This window comes from Loxodonta africana, chromosome 6 (assembly GCF_030014295.1).
Source record: "Loxodonta africana isolate mLoxAfr1 chromosome 6, mLoxAfr1.hap2, whole genome shotgun sequence".
NCBI lineage: Eukaryota > Metazoa > Chordata > Mammalia > Proboscidea > Elephantidae > Loxodonta > Loxodonta africana.
In genome coordinates this window covers 75,764,010-75,784,861 of record NC_087347.1, presented here as the reverse complement: position 1 = coordinate 75,784,861, position 20,852 = coordinate 75,764,010, and the positions used below count along the sequence as shown (strand labels likewise).

General features: G+C 39.8%; 1 protein-coding gene across 1 annotated transcript in view; it reads left to right on the top strand.

Moving 5' to 3' along the window:
- GAD1 (glutamate decarboxylase 1) overlaps window positions 1-6,321 on the top strand; it is a 41,243-nt gene extending 34,922 nt beyond the window's left edge. Inside the window, exons 13-16 of the mRNA XM_003405794.3 lie at window positions 34-183; window positions 2,480-2,587; window positions 4,471-4,560; window positions 5,883-6,321. Of these exons, the coding sequence (XP_003405842.2) occupies window positions 34-183; window positions 2,480-2,587; window positions 4,471-4,560; window positions 5,883-6,056 (522 nt within the window). The 3' untranslated portion in view covers window positions 6,057-6,321. The remainder of the gene's footprint in view (window positions 1-33; window positions 184-2,479; window positions 2,588-4,470; window positions 4,561-5,882) is intronic.
- The last annotated feature ends 14,531 nt before the right edge of the window (window positions 6,322-20,852 follow it).

Sequence of the window (20,852 nt, the reverse complement as noted above, 5' to 3'; positions counted from 1 at the left end):
CAGGAGCCCCCATGTCTCTGCTTTCTGTGATAGGGTATTCTCCAGGGGTGCAACCAGATGTGCGCAGGATATCTCTTCCAGCCAGACAAGCAGTATGATGTCTCCTATGACACTGGAGACAAGGCAATTCAGTGTGGCCGCCACGTGGACATCTTCAAGTTCTGGCTGATGTGGAAAGCAAAGGTATGGAGAAAGGACTTCAGGAAATAAAGGTGAAATGTAATTTGCACAGGCCAGCTGGCAATAGGGGCAAAGATATATCACAGATAATTCACTTTGTGTGTAATCAATATCTACATAATTAACTGTATTTTCTGTTTTGTGTGTGTAATTTTATCCCTTATATCAGATTCCCTTGCCTTCCATTCAGTCTCCTCAGTTTGAATTATCATAAGGTTTTCTTATAACTTCCTCTTATATAACAACCAAAAATTATGCCAAGATAAGGACTTCCACGCCAATCCTCAGGGATGCTGAAATTATTTAGTGCTGATGTAGAGAAAGAGAGAAAGGATAAAATTACTGCACTATTCTGAGGAGAATCCTGAATTCCTTTATGAGGCCTCTAATCATGGGCTATATATGGCAGTTTTAAGTTCTCTTGAAATAATGACTTTCCCATTATTTGTACTTTATAAACTGTTCTGGAAAATGCACTCTTTATTGTAAGAAATCCACCTACTAGACTGAAGCACGCTGTCTTGGCATTCATCATTAGCCTTTTGGGGTTCTATATCTAGATTAAACGGTAACTATTGGAATTTACCTCAAAATTAGGTGAAGAGTAGCCATTTAACTCTTTGTTTCAAAAGTATTTTCCTCAATCAAGTAAAGGCAATTTTGATTTCACACATTTATATCACATGTACTGTTTTTATTTACCAACTATAAATGAATTTTAATCATTTCCATGTTTAGGATTGTGTTTACCTAATACCAAAACACAAAGCTTTCCAGAGAAATATCTAGTTCATTTCATATTTCTTCTGTAGGAAGAATTTAACTGATTATTAGTTTTTCTAATGTTAAATCGTTTTATCTTTATATAGAAATGGCCTGGATTTTATTTCCACCATAAAGTAATCATAGATATTTTAAACATATAAAACCAGTTGCCATTGAGTTGGCCCCGAATTATGGTGATCTCGTGTATGTCAGATAGAACTGTGCTCCATAGGGTTTTCAGTGGTTGATTTTTCAGAAATAGATCTCCAGGCCTTTCTTCCAAGGTACCCTGAGTGGCCTCAAACTTTTTGGTTAGCAGCTGAGTGCTTTAACCATTTGCACTGCCCAAGGACTCCCTTTAAACATATAAATAGTCATAAATTTCAACAAGAGAAACTCAAGCCATTAACAGGAGATTCCTATGGTTTTGAAATATAATGACCACATGTAATGTGTCAGTAATTTGCTTTTTCATTTTGCCTAACAATAACCTCTTGAACTCTGCTGGAGGCTAGGCTCATAGTGTGTTGGTTGCTGGGTGAGACCTTGATGTGGACTTCATTCCCCATTCATTCCCGTCAACAATGATACTACTTGGGGAGGTTCATGCTTTGACAGCTTTGGATCCCACCCAGTCCCGTTAGCAATCCACAAGCCAGCCTGGTGCATCTGCTCTTGTTAACATTCAACCCACTTAACAACCCTCATGCTGCTGTTATTAATCAGCCATGCTGGCTTTTGAAACTCGCGCTCAACCAGTTTATCAATAGTTGGGGCTATTGCAATCTCAGGGCATGTACTGAGACCAATGGCTTCCCCGTCTGCCTGCCTGCCTGTCACCAAAAAGTGATAATCCCGTGTGTAGTGGAAGGCTGCCTGCCTGGGAGGGAGTGGGATGTGTTTGCCCAGACTTATTACTGGAGAAGGTGTGTTCTAAAGCAGTGTTTCCCAAACTATCCACGGTGAAGAACCAGCTTGTTTGTTTTTTAACCTGTCATGGACCAATACAGTAAAAATGAATGGCTAGAAAAATGAAATAAAAGTCCATACCAAATGCAACCGCAGTTTTTTGTTAGATTCAGTAGACATGAAGTTACACTGCCAAATTGCTATAAAAGTTTCTTGTCACTTAATGTCGATTTCTGTACTTACCTCATAATGAACTGGTTACAAATAGTTTATGGACTGGCCTCAGTCCATAGATGGCAATTTGGGTAGGACCTATCCTAAAACAAACCAGAAAGATGCTTCAGGTTCAGACTGTGAATAAAGAACAGAAAGCTAAAAGCCCTCTTGAAGATAACTGCCTGGAGACCAGAGTGCCTTCAAAAGAGAAAGCAGGCACACCTCATTTGCTTGCCTGTAGAGCTGGGAAAAGGCTTTACACATTTCATTGGGTGGTTCTTCCTAAGTATCCCCAAGAATATTCTTTTGTGTATTTCCTATAGACAAGGATAGCATAGCCTTTCCAAATGTGCGATCACATGGAAATGCCACCCCTCACCAATGAACCTGACTTTCCTTTTTAAAACAGGGCACAGTGGGATTTGAACATCAGATCAACAAATGCCTGGAACTGGCTGAATACCTCTATGCCAAGATTAAAAACAGAGAAGAATTTGAGATGGTTTTCAGTGGTGAGGTAGGTTGTCATCACAGACTGGATGCAAAGCATTTCTGGAAAACCATTTGAGGGAAACTTTTGAAGCTGTATTATCCCACATTACAAGAAGCTGCTTCTAAATTTTTATTCTTATGTACCCTTTGTTTAATTCTCTCCTTGTCCACAAATTCTTCTTCCTGTAGCATTTGGATGGCTTTCCCTCTTTACCTCTTCTATAATGTGTAGCTCTCAGCCAGCACTTTGCAGACAAGAGGTCTATCCTTGCCAGTTCTGAATCCATCATCGTTGTTGAGTTTGTCTTATTATTGTGTTGAACTTCCATGATAAAGCGTTTCTCAGTTCTAGGAAGCTTATAGGATGGGTATATTCTTCCCAAGACTGGTTCAACAATGAGGTTCTACATAGATTCATTAAGAGGAGAGAAAAATAAAATTATCTTTACCCTGAGTTCACATCCTCATTATAACACTGTAAAGTACTTGTCATACAATATTTACTGACTGCCTGCTGTGTACCAGGCACTGTGCCGGGAGCTAGGTTATATAGTATTGACCAAAACAGATACTGTTCCAGCACTTATGGATCTCACAGTTGAATCAAGAAAGATGGAAGAGGGGCCAGTGTTGAAAAGAAAATCCACTTATAACCCAGTAAAATATACTACCACCTACACTCAGGATTAGTCCATGTATCAGACAACCTAAACTAGGAACACACCTGAGAGTCACCAAGTGAGCATAAAAGAGTCCTGAGCAGTTAAAATACATGATACAATCTTCATGTATTTCAAACATTTTAATAGCAGATTAGAAAGAGCAAGTATGATGTCTCAAGCCAGTTAGAAGCAGACATAATGATGGCAACTGGGAGGAAACTGAAAAACTACACCCACTCCTCACTGACATGGTTAGGTTCCAGAGACCCAGTCGTTATGCAAAAAGTCGTGTTATATGAAAATGGAAGATGACCACATCAGATCACAAAGTGGAGGATGGCTGTATCATTACAAACTGCCAAATTACATCATTATGTAACTGCCAAATTACATCATTACGTAACTGCCAAATTACATCATTATGTAACTGCCAAATTACATCATTATGTAGTTACCAAATTAAATCATTACGTAACTGCCAAATTATGTCATTACATAACTGCCAAACCACTGAGAATCATGTCTCAGCCAAATTGACGCATAACCTTAACCATCGTAGCCAGTATTACTCTTGCCTTGCACCTTCACGTTCGTTACTCCCAGACGTGTGTCATTAATGCACAACATCGTTGAATAGTAGATTTTTTACTATTGTAAGTGCAAAATTTTGGATACGGAGATAGTAGATAAGTGAGGAGTAAGAACACAGAAGAACTCAAAAACCGTAAGAATCTTTAGTGCAGGGACACTAAACAGTTTTAGGCATCTCAGTAAGCCCTGTCTTATGGTTTAAAACCAGTATTAATGTTCATAAAATTAATCTTGAGTAATCAAGACAAGATTCAGTAACAGTAAACTCCATAAAATATTCAAAATTTATAAACTATATTTCAAGCATCTTCTATAGATGAGGTTTACAAAATGGTAAGATGGATAATACCTTTTTTTTTTTAATTACCCAAATAATGTATTTTTTATAAAGCATTTCAGTTTAAAGGTTGTAACTTCAGTTATCTAGAAAATTGGTTATGGGGAGTACCTCCCTTGCCAGTTGTGACTGGATAAACTAGGCATCTTTTTCTCCTGGATGTTCTAGTAGCTTTGCCTTCGAGATGGACGTTAAGCCTTTTTCTTTCATTTGAAAAAATTCCACCAAGGATGCATATGGGTTTTTGCAACAGATTTCTCTTGAGTTCTCATAATTTTCTTTATTTTTTTTGTTTGCTTGTTTGTTGAATCTCTGCAGCCTGAACATACAAATGTCTGCTTCTGGTATATTCCACAAAGCCTTAGGGGCGTTCCAGATAGCCCTGAACGACGGGAAAAGCTACACAGGGTATGGGATCTCTCCTTGTCTCATCCAACCCTCTGCAGTCTCTCTGTCTGGTCAGGATGTCCTCCTCATTCTAATGTGTCTTTCTAATGGGGGAGAAATAAAAAATAAAGACTTGGGGTGAGCTTATAACAGTGAGGTGAGGGGAGCAGTCTTACTACATTGTTCTCCTTGGGTCTAGATTGCCTCCTTGCTGTGGTTCAGATACAGTGGGAACTGCTAAAGGATGCATCTCTACCTTAGGTTGGTGTCCTTCATTAAAGAGGCTGTACACAGAGCAATTGGATAATATACACGTTCCTAAAAAAAAAGAAAAAGGAACAGTTGCCATCAAGTCAGTTTTAACTCATGGAAACCCCATGTGTGTGTCAGAGGAAAACTGTGCACCATAGGGTTTTTAGTGGCTGATTTTTTGGAAGTAGATCACCAAGCCTTTCTTCTAAGGCACCTCTGGGTGGACTCCAACAGCCAATTTTTCTGGTTAGCAGTAAGCAGGTTAACTATTTGTACCACCCAGGGACTCTATAGGAGCCCTGGTGATGAAATAGTTAAGTGCTGGGTTAATAGTTAACCAAAAGTTTGGTGGTTCAAACCTATCAGCCACTCCATGGGAGAAAGATGTGGCAGTCTGCTCCCTGTAAAGGTTACAGCCTAGGAAACGCTATGGGGCAGTTCTACTCTGTCCTATAGGGCAATTCTACTCTGTCCTATAGGGTCGCTATGAGCTGGAATTGACTCAATGGCACATAACAACAACAGTAACTCCATACATATTCCTAGGAACATTCTATTTTAAATTCTGTCTTTGTTAAAATGTCTTCAATTAAGTTTAAGTCTAGCCTAATGTTGATTTATTCTAGTTGCTGATTTCTGCATCTATTTTGGATATTATTCCTCACTGTTGGTATTATATTCAATTTATATTTTATTTCATTCGTTCAACCATTCAACAAATGCTTGTTGAGCATAGTCTGTGTGGAATGCAGTATGCTGGGCTCTGGGATACACAGAAGCCTTAATTTGCATTGTTGCCTATAAGTTTTGTTTTTTTTATTATTATTATCATTGTGGCATGACTGATGTTCTCAAAATTCATTCTCACAGTATTTTCTGAAGGGGCTTATGATTGGGTAGACATTTAATAGTCATAAGATAACCACCGAAGATACTTGGATATAAAATATTTCTTTGCTTTTATGTCAGTGTACATACAAATAGTAATAAGCAAGTTGCTCTTTTTTCCAAACAAGAAATGGGTTGAAATGTAAAAAAGAGAGGGGTGTTAATATCAATCTTGAGTTTTGTTTTGTGTTTTCAATCACAAGGTGGCTCCGAAAATCAAAGCTCTAATGATGGAGTCGGGCACGACCATGGTTGGCTACCAGCCTCAGGGGGACAAGGCCAACTTCTTCCGGATGGTCATCTCAAACCCAGCTGCTACCCAGTCTGACATTGACTTCCTCATTGAGGAGATAGAAAGATTGGGCCAGGATCTGTAATCACCCTCAGAGAACATGAGTTTATGGGGAAGCCTCTTTCCCCTCTAGCACTCTAGAACAAACCTCTATAAGTTGCTGAAACACATAGTCCATTTCAGTGAGGGAAAATATAATATCTTAAAGAATACTGTTAAAACCTTACTTAATCTCGTTTGTTATAGCTAGCAGGAAGTACTGTTCTTTTTAAAAAGTTGCACATTAGGAACACAGTATATATGTACAGTTATATATACCTCTCTCTACAAATATATGTATAGTGAGTGTGGCTTAGTAATAGATCACAGCATGTTTCCCACTCCAAGAGAGTTAACTTTACCTTCGGCAGTTATTGAGGGGCTGAACAGGCTGCCAACCAGCTTGCCCAACAACCACAGGAAAGATGTTGTCCAAAATGTAGAGTCCTAGGGACCAAGGGAAATTCTGGTGGCAGGAGTTGACCTCACTGTCATTGTTTCTCTCACCTGAAGTCATGATGGATGAGAAAAAGCACCACTAGATGACACGTCACACCCTCCCCATTAGTATCCTATTAGGGGAAAATAGTAGCGTTGTTACAGGTGTACCATTGCTGTGCTTTTAGAGATTTAATTTGTGTAGATTGTATATATTACTGTTGTCTGACCTTGGGGGAGGGAAAGAACACATGTAATGATTTCCGTGACTGTTTAATTGTAAGTAAATGAAGCATTTGCTTATTTATATTCAGAGATTTACCATGTTAAAGAGGTGTCTTGTATTTTCTTCCCATTTGTAATGTATCTTATTTATATATTACTGCAGTTAGCTCTGAATACTGTTTATGGTATTTTTGTGAATTTGTGAGCCAAAGAGAAAAGATGAAAATTAGTGAGAATTGTATTTATATTACAGTGCACTTAAAATAATGACTTAAGCATAAGTTTACTGTCTGTAAAAGAATTGATACTGTATATAGAGTCATATATATGGATTCCATTACTTAAATAGCATCTGCTCTTCTATTACCCTCTCTGTCTGGTTGTATGTCCGGTGTTCCCAATGCTTTTTTAGTAACTGTTGAATAATAACTAGATCCCCTGTAATTTTGTAGCTGTTCATGACCAATCTCTGTGACTCGCATAGCTGAAACCTAAGGCAATGTTTCTGAAGACCTTCCGAAGAGCTCAGATAAAATGACCAGGCTCACAACTGTTTTTGAAGAGAAGAAATTCACACTGTGCGTTTTAGAGTATGCAAGAAGAATATAAATAAATAAAAATATTCTCCATAGAGAATTTGAACAAAATTTTCTTCCAGTTTGTGTTTCATACAGAGAGAGGTATTTCCATTTGTAGTTACTTGGATCCTCAGCCCGTTCACTTTCTGCTTACCGACTTTAAGTGATCCTCAGCATCCTTATTATCAAGTTGAGACACAGCCCACCAGCAGAGTCCAGAGCCCCTCATCTATAAAATCATTGTGGTTGTCACTAAAATTTGCAGCTCAGTCCTTGAGCTGTTTCACATTTTTGTTTTGCATTTTAGAGTTTCATTCATTCAATCATTCAGTAAATATATTTTCCTCCTGTGTAGCAGGCACTCTTGTAGGCATTGAAGTTACAGTAATGTGCATGGCAGACAAATTTTCATTCTAGTGGGGGTCTTACATCATTTGGCATCTGTGCTATCTGAACATTTCTAAAATCACAGACTTGTACCTTCCTGCCTCTTACAGGGGCCCTAATTCACTTCTGCAGGAAATGTGTTTTGGTGGTGAATCATGAGGAAATGGGACCCACTTTCTATGATATTCTATTAACCTGTAATAATACTATTCCATTCATTTGGAATACAAAGAGTTCCCTGTTTAGCACATGTAGGGGTTAGATAAGAGTCATTTGTAATAAGCACACTGATTGCATGCGTAACCATTGTTTTAAACAAACTGGACTCCGTAGGAAGTGATCATCATCGTTGTTAGCTGCCATGCAGTTGGCTCCAACTCATGGCGACCCCATGTATAACAGAACGAACAAAACACTGCTCAGTCCTTTTCTTTTTCCCACTGTCCCTCCAGATTCTTTGTGTGGACTGATTCTTTCCTTGTCCCTATTTGAATTCAGGTCACAGGAACTCTCCCACTTTAGTAATTAAATGCCCAGCTCAATGTAAGAAGCAAGACTTCACATTTTAGTACAATATAGAGTTTCTCTCCTCCCTCCATGTATTACTGTATTACAACACCAGTCTGCAGTGGCCAGGGAAGCATTGCCACTGGCTGGGCAAGGGCAGCTTCTTTTTTTTAACACCTTCAGCTCATCCGTAATATATTTATTTCCTTATTCAGAGTCAGGCCTGGGGAGAAGGGATTAAAGTAACGAAGGCACAATTTTATGTGGGCTGTTAAATTATCATCTGACATCAGGGCCCCTAGTGCATGAGATTTGCCCAGGGAGCAAATTTTTTGAGAGGAGGGAAGACTATTTGTTGAGGTAAAAGTTAGATACAGTAAAATTCACCCATTACGGTGTACTGTGTGTAGTAGTTTGTGAGTTTTGGTAAATGCATTCAGTCATGGAGCCACCATCCCAATCAAGATTCTAGAACACTTCCACCACACCAATAAACTCCCCTGTGTCCTTTGTACTCAAACCTTCCCCCAACCCACAGCCCCTGGCAACCTCTGATTTGTTTTCTGTCCCTAGTTTTGCTTTTTCCATCATGTAAATAGAATCATATAATAAGAAGCCTTTTGAATCTGAGTTCTTTCACTTAACTTTGTTGCCTATATCAGTTGTTTGTTCCTTTTTGTTGCTTCCTAGTATTCCATTGTATGGATGTACCACAGTTTATTCCCCAATAGAGGGAAATTTGGGTTGTTTCCAGTTTGGGATGATTCTAAATAAAGCCACTATAAACATTAGTGTACAGATTTTTGCATGAACATAGGTTTTCGTTTAACTTGGGTAAATGTCTAGGAGTAGGATTGTTAGGTCATATGGTAAGAATATGTTTAACTTTATAAGAAACTGCTAAACTGTTTTCCAAATTGGCTGTACCATTTTATGTTCCTACCAGCAATATATGAACTTTCTAGTTCCTTCAAATTCTTGCTGACACTTGATATTGTCAGTTTTGTTTTTTTTTTTTAATTTTAGCCATTTTAATAGTGGTATCTCATTGTGGTTTTAATTTACCTTTTCATGAGCACCTTTAAGAGATCCCATTAGAGTCCTTCCACCTCATCTTCCGTAAGGCAGTCAAGGTTTTGCTTTCTTCAACCATGTGGAGTTAGGACCCTCGGTTCGGGTCCTGGCAGTCTACCCGTCTAGAACTTCTGTTGGGGTTCCTTCCTTTCCAGGCAATACTTTTGGGTGGAGTCCCTTATATTTAAAATCAATTATTGTGAATTACATAAGGAGGGTTTTTAACATACATATATGGAATAAAGAATGATAGTATATTATACTTGATTACCCACCACTCAGCCTGAGAAATAGAACATTATCAGTACCTTAGAGCTCTCCACTGGCAGCATGAACTCTTCCCTAATTGGACGCTTCCCCAGACTCCTCAAGAAATGATCGCAAATGATCACTATTCTGAATTTTGTGCCAATCACTCTCTTATTTTTCTGTATAGTTTTGCCACATATATATGCATCTTATTGTTCAGTTTTGCAAATATACTTTATATAAATAGAACCACACAGAAGATATATACTTCTGTAATTTGTCTATCTATTCAACGTTAGGATTTTATAGGGCCACAGCTAATCCATACCGAGCCTTTATGCAGTTAAAAAAAAGGCACACCTTCCTTCAGAGACAAGCATCCCTGTGCCCATCTGTATGTCTCGGCACATAGAACATGGAATAGATTTTAGTGTCTACTCAGCCCGTTGGCACAATCTACAAGCACAATCTTAACCTTACATGGTAGTCTCTCACGTTTTTGAGATTAGCCTTTGATCACGGTTCCAGCTGTAATTCATTCATTTTTGCCACTGTGATTCTATTCCATTGTATTAACATATCTCAGTTGATTTACCATTCTCCTGGTGGTAGATATTTGATTTTTTTTTTTTGCCTTTAGGAGCAATGCTGCTCTGAACATTTTTTTGCTTGTTTCCTGATGCGCATGTGCAAAAATTATCTAAGGTTTAGATACAGAAGTGAAATTGCAGGCTCACAGGGTACTTCTGAACTTTACTGAGTAACGCAGAGTGGTCGTATCCCATCACACTGCCACCAGCAGCGTGTGAGAGTGCGTATGGCTCCAGAACCTCACCGTCACTTGGTATTAGGCCTAAAATTGTTGCCATTCTGGTGGGTACAAAACAGTCTCTCGTTGTGGTTTTCATTTGTCTTTCCCTGATTACACACGAGGTTGGGCATCTTGTCACATTTTTATGGATCATTTGTGGCCTGTAGTCTGTGAAATGCCTGAATTGTGCCCTTTGTTCAGTTTTCAGGAGTTGCCTTTTTCTTCCAATTTTTAGTTTTCTTGAAAAACATATTCCAAATACTAATTCCTTTTGATTATGTTGGCAAATATCTTCTCTTAATCGGACACTTGTCTTTTTATTCAATTAAGAGTCTCTTTTGAAAAAAGAAGTTCTTAAATTTTGTGTAGGGACCCCCAAAACTGAGGCACTTGGCCCTAGTAAAATGACTAGTCTGGGTCTGAGTCTGGACTCCATCTTAATGATTGCTACTTCTCTAGCACTCAGAGACCTTTGTACAGACTTAAAAGCTTGTAACTAGGAAACAGTTTCTCTTTGTGGTCAAGCCAAGGATAAGGGAATAATGTTCCTGTGAGGGTCCTGATACCCTTAAGTTCATCACACATGTCTAGAGCCGATCATGCTCAAGAAATATATTGTTCCCCTAGCTATTTTTTTAAACCAAATGTTCTTGAGAAGGTATATTTTGTCATTATCTTGTGGTCACCTGTACACCCCCATAGTCACAATTTCTGAAATTGTCTTGTATAACCAATCCCAAAACCCACTTATGTACTCCAAACCAATCCCCCTTTGGATCTCCCGCTTCAAGATATCCTGCTTCCGACTACCTTACCTCACCAAGCACCAATCATAGACTTTGCACTCTTAGTTCCTGGTTTTATCACATAAATGTACTCTTTTTACACTCCCCTTCTTGGGAGCGTTTGTTTTGTTGCCAGTGTCCCTACACCTTCAATTAAATAAGGTTCTTGCCTCTCACTGGTCAAGAATGAGCAGGTAAGTCACGGAGAGTTTTCCACACGAGCAACGCTTTATTGAAGAGGCTTGCAAGCGGAGACGAGGAGGGCCTAGGCAACGAGGAGGGCCTAGGCAACGCTTACGCCATCTCACAGAACAAAAGACTTGCATGGGCTTTTAAAAATTCTTGGGGTGGGGGGGAAGATTCATGTTTATTCAGAGGCATAAGCGGGATTTTCCTGGCAAGTAGCCTATTTTGGGCAGGGATAAGTTAACTAAGGTGCGCATGGGCAGCTGCTTTCTAAGATGGCTTCTGGGATTTGTAGCAGAACTTATTATGGGGTGTCACACCTGCACAGTCACCTGTTCCCCCAAGTTGGATTTCCCAGCTGCGACTGCAGCCCCTCAGTGCCCCTGGTGGAAGGTCACACAGCGGTCACAGGTGGATGTTCTGTGCATGTCCGTGGGTCTGGTTTCATCCAGCTGCTTCTGAAAGAGAACTTTGAAGAAGTTTGTGGGCTGTTTTCTGATACCCTGCCCCATTGTTCTGGAGAATGGCTTTGTTTCTGTGCCCTGGCCCATTCCTGTTACTTTGTTACTTTAATTTGTTTATGTGAATTGCAGATTTGGGGGCCCCTTTGTTCCCTGTCCTAGTTTCACTGTTTTTGAACCTTCAGTAAATTCTCCTTGCTTTTACTTAAATAGAGTATGCGTGTATTACTCTTGGGCAATTTAATATAGTGAAATTTATCAATATTTTTCTTTATGGTCTGCTTTTTTATGTCTTAAGAAATTATTTCCTATCCCAAGGATATAAAGATATTTCCATATTTTGGCTTCTAAGTTTTGTGGTTTTATGCCTTTTGCATTTAAGTCTTTGGTCTACCTTGAATTGATTTTTATGCCCGGTTCTTCTTAATGAGTAGAAGGGCTGTGTTTAGGCCTTTATTCTCTCATATAAATTTTAGAGTCAATTCAAGTTCCACAAAAAATCCTATTGGAATTTTTATTGGAATTTCACTGAATCTGTGGATCAATTTGAAGACTACTAACATATTTTCAGTATTGAATATACCCAAACCCAAACCAAACCCATTGCCATCCAGCCGATTCTGACTCATATTGATTGACCTTATAGGACAGAGTAGAACTGCCCCATAGTGTTTCCAAGGCTGTAAATCTTTACAAGAACAGACTGCCACATCTTTCTCCCTTGGAGCAGCTGATGGGTTGAAGCTGCTGACCTTCTGGTTAGCAGCTGAGTGCTTAACCAGTGCTCCACCAGGGCTCCATATTGAATATAGTAACAGTGAAATAGACAAATACACCATCTATGGATAATGATAGTTTTGTTTATTCCTTTCTGATTATTATACTTTTTTTCCCTTGATGTACTGCAGTGGCCAGGATGTCCAGTACAACGTGAAAAGAAGTGATGGCAGCGGGCATCTTTGCCTTATTCCTGATATTAGAGGGAATGGTTTTACCAGTTCACCATTTAGTTTTATGTTTCCCTTTTTAGGTTGTTTGTAGGTGTCCTTTATCAGGGTGAGGAAGTTTATTTCTATTCCTAGTTTGCTAATAGGTTCTATAATAATATGGGTTCTATAAATAATAGATTTTATAAAAATATAGAATGTTTAATCTCATCAATCGATTTTTCTCCATCTTTTGAGATGATCATATCATTTCTTTATTAATGGGATATTCATAGATTAATTTTTTCATTTCTTCTTGGTAAGCTGTGATTTTTCCAGAAATGTATACATTTTCCAAATTTTCAAACTATGGCATAAAGTTGTCCATAACATCCTTTTAAGTTTTAAAAGTCTGTTGTATCTGTAATTACATTCCCCATTTTTTTCTAATAGCGTTTATTTGTGTCTTCTTTCTTTTTTATTGATTACTCATACCAGAAGTTTGTTAAGCTTTCCAGAAAATGCTTGTCTTTGTCAATACTCTGATTTGTATTATTATTTTCTAGTTCATTAATTTCTCCTTCTGTATTTATTATTTCTTTCCTTTCATCGTAATGGGTTTGGTTTGTTTTTTTATTTATTTTAGTTTAATCTGCTGTTCTTTCTCTAACTTCTCAAGAAGCATGCTTAGGTCATTAATTTTGAGCTTTTCTTCTTTCCTATTAGAAGCATTTAAGGGTGTATATTTCCCTGTACACATCACTTTTGCTGCATAGCACAAGCTTTGACACAGTATTTTGTTATCATTCAATTCTAAATATGGTGGGCTTTTCCATTCTTCTTTATAGCTTATTACTTCTTGCTCTATTACCAGGTACATACAAGTTTATAATTGTCATATTTTTCTGGTGATTTAAAATGTTTCTCATTATGCAGTAACTCACTCTTTTTCTTTTTTGCCTTCTTATCTCATAGTCTGTTTTGTGTGATATTAACATAGATACCTCTTCCTTCTTTTGATTAGTATTTGGCTGATATGTATTTTCTTTGAATCATAATATTTCTGTATCCTTATGTTTCAGGTGTGTCTCTTATAAATGGCCTATGTTGTTGTTGTTAGGTGCCATCAAGTTGGCTCTGACTCATAGTGACCCTGTGTACAATAGAACGAAACACTGCCCAGTCCTGTTCCGTCCTCATGAATTGTTGTTATGCTTGAGCCCATTGTTGCAGCCACTGTGTCAATCCACCTCACTGAGGGTTTTCCTCTTTTTTGCTGACCTTCTTCTTTACCATGCACTGGGTTATTCCTTTGCCAGGGACTGATCCCTCCTGATAACATGCCCAAAGTATGTGACACAAAGTTTTGCCATTCTTGCTTCTAAGGGGTATTCTGGCTGAACTCTTCTAAGACAGATCTGTTCATTCTTTTGGCAGGCCATGGAATATTCAATATTCTTCACCAACACCATAATTCAAAGCTGTTAATTATTCTTCCTTATTCATTGTCCAGCTTTCGTATGCATATGATAGTCTATAGCTGAATTTTATCATTTTTTTCAGTCTGACCATCTTTGTCTTTTAACTGAAGGATTTCATTTATTGTAGTTACTGACATATTTGGATTTATTTCTACCATCCTGTTTTGTGCTATTTGTTCCACTTTTTCTATTCTTTTTTTTTTCCTTTCTTGCCAAAGATTGAGATTAGTTGAGGTTCACTTTTTGTTTCTGTTTTCTTCAGATTTTTTTCCCCTCTGCACATTTAGAAGTTATACTGTCTGTGTCTGTTTTCTATTGTTACCCTAAATATATTAACATGAATACATAACTATTTCTAAAGTTAATAATTTGATGCTCTTCATAAACCGTATAAGAACCTTGGAATACTTTGACTCCAATCATCCTCCTCTCAACATATGTGCCGCTGTTATCCAGTATTTCAGGTCTCTCTTTTTTAACCCCACAAAGTGTACACTATAAATATTGTTTTATTCAATTTTTGCTTAGATATACTCACATACTTGTCATTATATTTGTGCATGATTCCTTCTTTCATCTCAGACCTTTCATCTAGATCATTTTCCTTTTTCTTGATCTGTATCCTTTTGAACATTTCTTTAGTGAAGACTGTTAATAGCCCCTCTCTTAGAATAATGGGTTCTCTGTGTCTGCTTCATCGGCATCGCTCGTGAGGCTTGTTTGAAAGTACAGTAAGCTGGGTGATTTGCTGCCTTGAGGTTGGGCTAGGTACATATTAGATAAGGCAGACTTTGTTAAACAGGCAACGTTCCAGTCACATCATAATCGCTCACAGAACTAGGGGATTCTCTTATCTCTGGCAGATAAAGGAGACCAGGTACATGCATAAAATTTACCTGCAAGAATCTTAAAATCAAAATCCTTTAATCTGAGAAAACTAGGTAAAAAAAAAAAAAAAAATTTAATAAATGGTGCCTCACTGTATTTCAGGCTAAAGAATGGAATTTTTATAATAAATATGGTATCTAAGGTTGCTTTAATATTCCAGTGAAAGCACTTCAAAACTCCTCCTTCTGGCTTCCTCATTCTCTGTAATAGACATCTAGGTTTTTTGCTTACACAGCATCCTTTCTCTCTTCTTCTGATCACATTACCCTAATTTTCCTTTGAGAAAATACCCTTCCTTTATTCTTGCCCCCATGTAATTTGGCTAGATGAGCCCATTCTCCAGCTCCAGAAGTGGTCATCTGACTCAGGTCCAGACAATCGTGGCATTCCATCTCCTAGGCCAGAGGGATGGATGCTTGGCCCTAGTAAGGCTGATGAGGTTATAGGGGTGAGGACATGAAGTTTTCAGCCACTAAGGGTTCCATGAGCAAAGTACCCTATGAGAAATCTAAGCAATCTTGCATAACAGATGCAGTGGGCAGCTCATCTTGAAAGCATGCACTATGTTTACCTGAGCTTGTCTGGAGGGCTGCATTAGTTTCCTGTTAGTGCTGTGTGATGGTTGAGATTGTGTGTCATCTTGGCTGGGCCATGATTCTCAGTGCTTTAGTAGTCGTGTAATGTTGTGGTCACTTCCCTGTTGAAATATGATATGTGATCACCTCCATGATGGGATCTGCTATGAGTACCCAATCAGTTGAAGGGGAGTTTCCTTAGGCGTTCGGCTTGCATGGAATATGGGTGGATGTTCAGGCAGGGCTCAGGGGCTTTTGCTTGCTCTGGATCCTACAGCTGGCTCCTCTTTGTGTGACCTCCCGTTCTTAGGACTTGAGCTAGCAGCTTACCTGCAGTCTTGCCTGCTGATTTTGGGATTTGTTGATATTCACAACCTGTGAGCAACAGCCTTGCTCTCCGACCTATTGATCTTGGGTTTGCCAACCCCTGTGGGTACGTGAATCAGGAGAAGCCTCTATCCTGACCCACAGACTTAGGATGCTACAGCCTCTACAGCCATGAGAGCCATTTCCTTGGTGTAAGTCTCTCTATGTATATATTTATATGCTTTACTGGTTTTGCTTCTTTAGAGAACCCAGTCTAAGACATGCTGTAACAAATTTCCACAAATTTAGTAGTTTAAAACAGTACAAATTTATTACCTTACAGTTCTGATGGTCAGAAGTCCAAAATCAGCCTGAGTGAGCAAAGTCAAAGTGTTATTAGGGCTGCATTCCTTCTGGAGTTTCTAGGGGAGAACCTATTTGCTTGCCTTTTGCAGCTCGTAGAGGCTGCTCACATTCTCTGACTCATGGCCTCACATCACCTCCATGTCTCTGACTATGATTTGCCTGCCTTCCTCTTTCTGTTGTCAGGACCTTTGTGATTATATTATAGAATTCAGCCTAGCCTGGTAGTAGGAAACGGTGAATTCTCCATGATACCTGAGGGGACACTACCCCCACCCACATCCCTGAGGCTCTCTGACCAATTTGAGTAGGACTGGAGGTCCCGCAGATAATGAATGGGGGTAGCCCCGAAGAAATATGGTTTTGCCACCAATCCTGCAACCCCAATAATACTTCCATGCAGATGTGGCCTGCAGAAACATGTGTTACAAAGGATAACACTGTAACAAGGTGCCCAGTGGCAAAACTCTGACCTCTTTCTTCCCCTCAAATTGATTTTAAAATTCACTTTTAAAATACATACTGCTTTAAATTCCCTTCAAAAAGCAATCCCTTTTATTGGCAAAGCTTTAGTTTTCATTTTGTGGGAGCAAGTTCATGTAACTTCTCGCTTCTTCAGCTTAATCACGGTGTCTTCCTGCCTAGACTGACATTCATGCACAACGTAGCCCCTGTAATTAATTCCTGCTTAGTTGCAGAAAGGAAACCCTGATGGGTTTCCCCTGGTGGGTAGTGGTTTGGAGCTATGGCTGCTAACCAAAAGGTCTGCAGTTCAAATCCACCAGGTGCTCCTTAGAAACCCTATGGGGCAGTTCTACTCTGTCCTACAGGGTCGTTATGAGTTGGAATCAGCTCAGCGGCAATGGGTTTGTTTTTAGCTGTAGAAAGTGTTATTGCTCTTCCCTCCAAAGTAAACTTAAAAAGGAACAGGAAAGGGAGGGAGGGAGAGAGAGAGGGAGAGAGAAAGGAAAGAGAAGAGAAAAAAAGAAAAAGAAAGGAGAAGAGAAGAAATGGAAATCTTTGGCTAACATCATAGTTATGGGGTCTTGGAGAAAATCAGCTGAAAGGAAGGAATGGAATGAGGTGAGGGTTACTAGTGCTGGGTGGGTTCCAATTACAGCCAAATAGCAGGTGGAACTGGTTGGGCAATGGTTTCAGACTTAAGATAAAAGGAAACCTGTCTTGCCTTACCCTGGTCACAAAGTCTGAGAGAAGCCAGAGTCCTCCGGGGAGGGAGAAGTAGAAAGGGGCCTTGTTTTAATGTTATTTTAAGGCTGGGAGGTTTGTGGTGGATGGAATAGAAATTAAGGAAAAAGAAAACTTCCTTTGTGCTTTTTAACAAGAAAGCTCTCATTCTCTCCTCAAGCTCAGTTGATGCCACCTAGTGGGCAAGTGACCAGCTCACACTCAGCCAGCAAAGGTGGCAGCTTCCTCAGCCAGTCAGGTGTTTGGCATTTCATAGCTACCTCGCCTCACCTGTCAAATGCAGGAATGTTATAACAGATTAAATTGTGTCCCCCCCAAAATATATGTTGAAATCTTAACCCCTGTACCTGTGAATGTGACCTCGTTTGGAAGTAAGTTCTTTCTTTGAAGATGTTATCAGTTAAGTCAATGAGGTCATACCAGAGTAAGGTGGGTTCTAGTCCTTTCTGTTCTTGTTAGGTGCCAGTCAGTGTATTCCAACTAATAGTGACCCCACATACAACAAAATGCAACACTGCCCAGTCCTGTGCCATCTTCACAATCAGTGCTATGTTTGAGCCATTGTTGCAGCCACTGTGTCAATCCAACTCATTGAGGGATTTCCTCTTTTTCACTGACCCTCTACTTTACCAAGTATCGTGTCCTTCTCTAGGGACTGGTCCTTCCCGATAACATGTCCAAAGTACGTGAGATGAAGTCTCGCCATCCTTGCTTCTAAGGAGCTTTCTGGTTTAACTTCTTCCAAGACAGATTTGTTCATTCTTCTCGCAGTCCATGGTATATTCAATATTTTTTGCCAACACCATAATTCAATGATATCAATTCTTCTTAAGTCTTCCTTATTCATTGTCCAGCCCTTGCTTGCCTATGAGGTGATTGACAATACCATGGCTTGGGTCAGGCACACCTTAGTCCTCAAAGTGGACTTCAAAACTTTAAAGAGATCTTTTGCAGCATATTTGCCCAGTGCAATACATCGTTTGATTTCTTGACTGCTGCTTCCATGGGCATTGATTGTGGATTTTCATTAAAAAGATGGGAAAGAAAGAAAAGACTAAAATGGGTGTCAGAAGAAACTCTGAAACTTGCTCTTAAACACAGAGTAGCTAAAGTGAATGCAAGAAATGATGAAGTAAAAGAGGTGAATAGAACATTTCAAAGGGCAGCTTGAGAAGACAAAGTATTATGATGAAATGTGCAAAGAGTTAGAAAACCAAAACGGAAGAACACACATGGTAAAAAACTGAAGAAAAGTCCCTTCCGAGTGGCTTATAAAAGGGAAAACAGACACGGAGAGTCACATAAGGATAGATGCCATGTGAAGATACATCTACAAGCCAAAGAATGCCAAAAGACACCCAGGTCAACCAGAAGCTGGAAGAGACAGGAAGGATCTTCCTCTACAGTGGACAGAGGGAGCATGGCCCTGCTGTTGCCCTGAATTCAGACTCCTAGCTTCCAGAACTGTGAGGAAATGAATTTCTGTTCTTTAAAGAAACCTACTTTGTGATGTTTTGTTACAGCAGCCCTAGGAAACTAAGATAGTTGTAAAGAGTGCTTTAGTCCCTTGAAGGCTACCCATCACTTTGAAACAGGCAACAGCTGATCAGGACTGATAGAGAGTGACCCAGGAGAGCCAAGGAGCCCTGAGAACTGGGAGAGAGCAAAGGGAAGCTGGGTATTTGTAGCTGCCAGACTCAAGCCAGGAGTCTGGAACCAGAGAGGCAGAAAACTGGCCGGGGGGGGCGGGGTCAGCAACAAGCCAGGGACAACTCAATGCACAGTTGCTATTTTGAAGGTGGAGGGGGCCATGTGAGAAGAAATGCTGGTAGCCTCAAATTGCTGAGGGTTGCTTCCAACTGACAGCCAATAAGGAAACAGAGACCTCACTAGGATACTTTGTGGAATCTGGGGCATCCAGTGATGCAGGTTGGAACCCATAAGTCCTCAAGGCACTCCTGCTTACATTCCACTGGCCAGAACATAGTCATATGGCCAAACCTAGGTGCAAGACAGCCAGGAAGTGTGGTCTTTATTCTGGTAGGCCATGTACCCAGCCAAAATCAGGGCTTCTACTACAATGGAAAAAAAAGACTCCAGGAAAACTATCAGTATCTGCCACAAAGGTCATGGCTGGATGTGGGGTTATAGAAGTTACAAAGGGACATACATAAGTCAGAGTTATAGGGTAATAGAATCTAGGCCTAAGCAGAGGAAGCCAGTGGATGGCAGACTAGAAATAAGTGAACACCAGAGTACAACTGGTTCATGCTGATGGTGGAAACTGAACATGAAGATCCATAAAATCCTGCCAGCAGGATGCCCATAACCTGTGTTTCCTCCAGGATCTGCGAGGGACTGTTACCGGTTGAGTTGTGTCCCCCAAAAGATACGTTGATATACTACCCCTTCACAGGTGAATGTGACCTTATTTGGGGAAATACAGTTTCTCTTTGCAGATCTAATCAGTTAACAAAGTCATACTAGAGTAGGGTGTGTCCTAATCTTAATCTCTCTGAGCGATGTCTTTTAAAAGATAAAAACAGGCACAGAAACAGAGCCACACATATGGGGAGAAGACAGATGCCATGTGATGACGGAGGCAGATAAGCAGCAAGGGAACACCAAGGATTGCTGGCCACCAGAGACTGGGAGGGAGACATGGGACAGTTCCTCTCTCAAAACCCCCAGAAGGAATCGACACAGGCAAGACCCTAGTTTGGACTTCTATCCGCCACAAGTATTAGACAATAAATTTATGTTTTTTGTATCTACCTACTTTATGGTGAAGGAGCCCTCGTGGCACAGTGGTTAAGCACTTGGCTGCTAACCAAAAGGTCAGTAGTTCAAACCTACCAGCAGCTCCATGGGAGAAAGATCTGCTTCCATAAAGATTACAGCCTTAGAAACCCTATGGGACAGTTTTACTTTGTCCTCTAGGGTTGCTATGAGTTGGAATCAACAGAATAACAACAGGTACTTTGTGGTATTTTGTTATGCAGCCCTAGGAAACTAAGATAGGGCCAGGCCTGTTATAGCTCTTAAGAGTTAGATTGCCACTGGATTCCCTTTATTGTACTACATGTCCTTACCACACACTCCTTTTATTGAGCCAACTTGAGTGGGTCTCCGTTCCTTGAAAACCAAAGAACCAAATTAAAAAGTATGCTTGAGAAAATCTAGGGACATGACACCACTTTGAAAACATGGGGCATTACTTTATCATCAGAGCAACGCTAAGGTAGACAGAATTTTGGCCTCCATTATCTTTTCCCCCTGGCATTACACCCATGCATATGTTACCTTATCTGGCAAAAGGGATGTTGCAGATGTAATTAATCTTGCTAATCAGTTGACCTTAAGATAGGGTGAGTATCCTGGATTAGGCAGATGGAT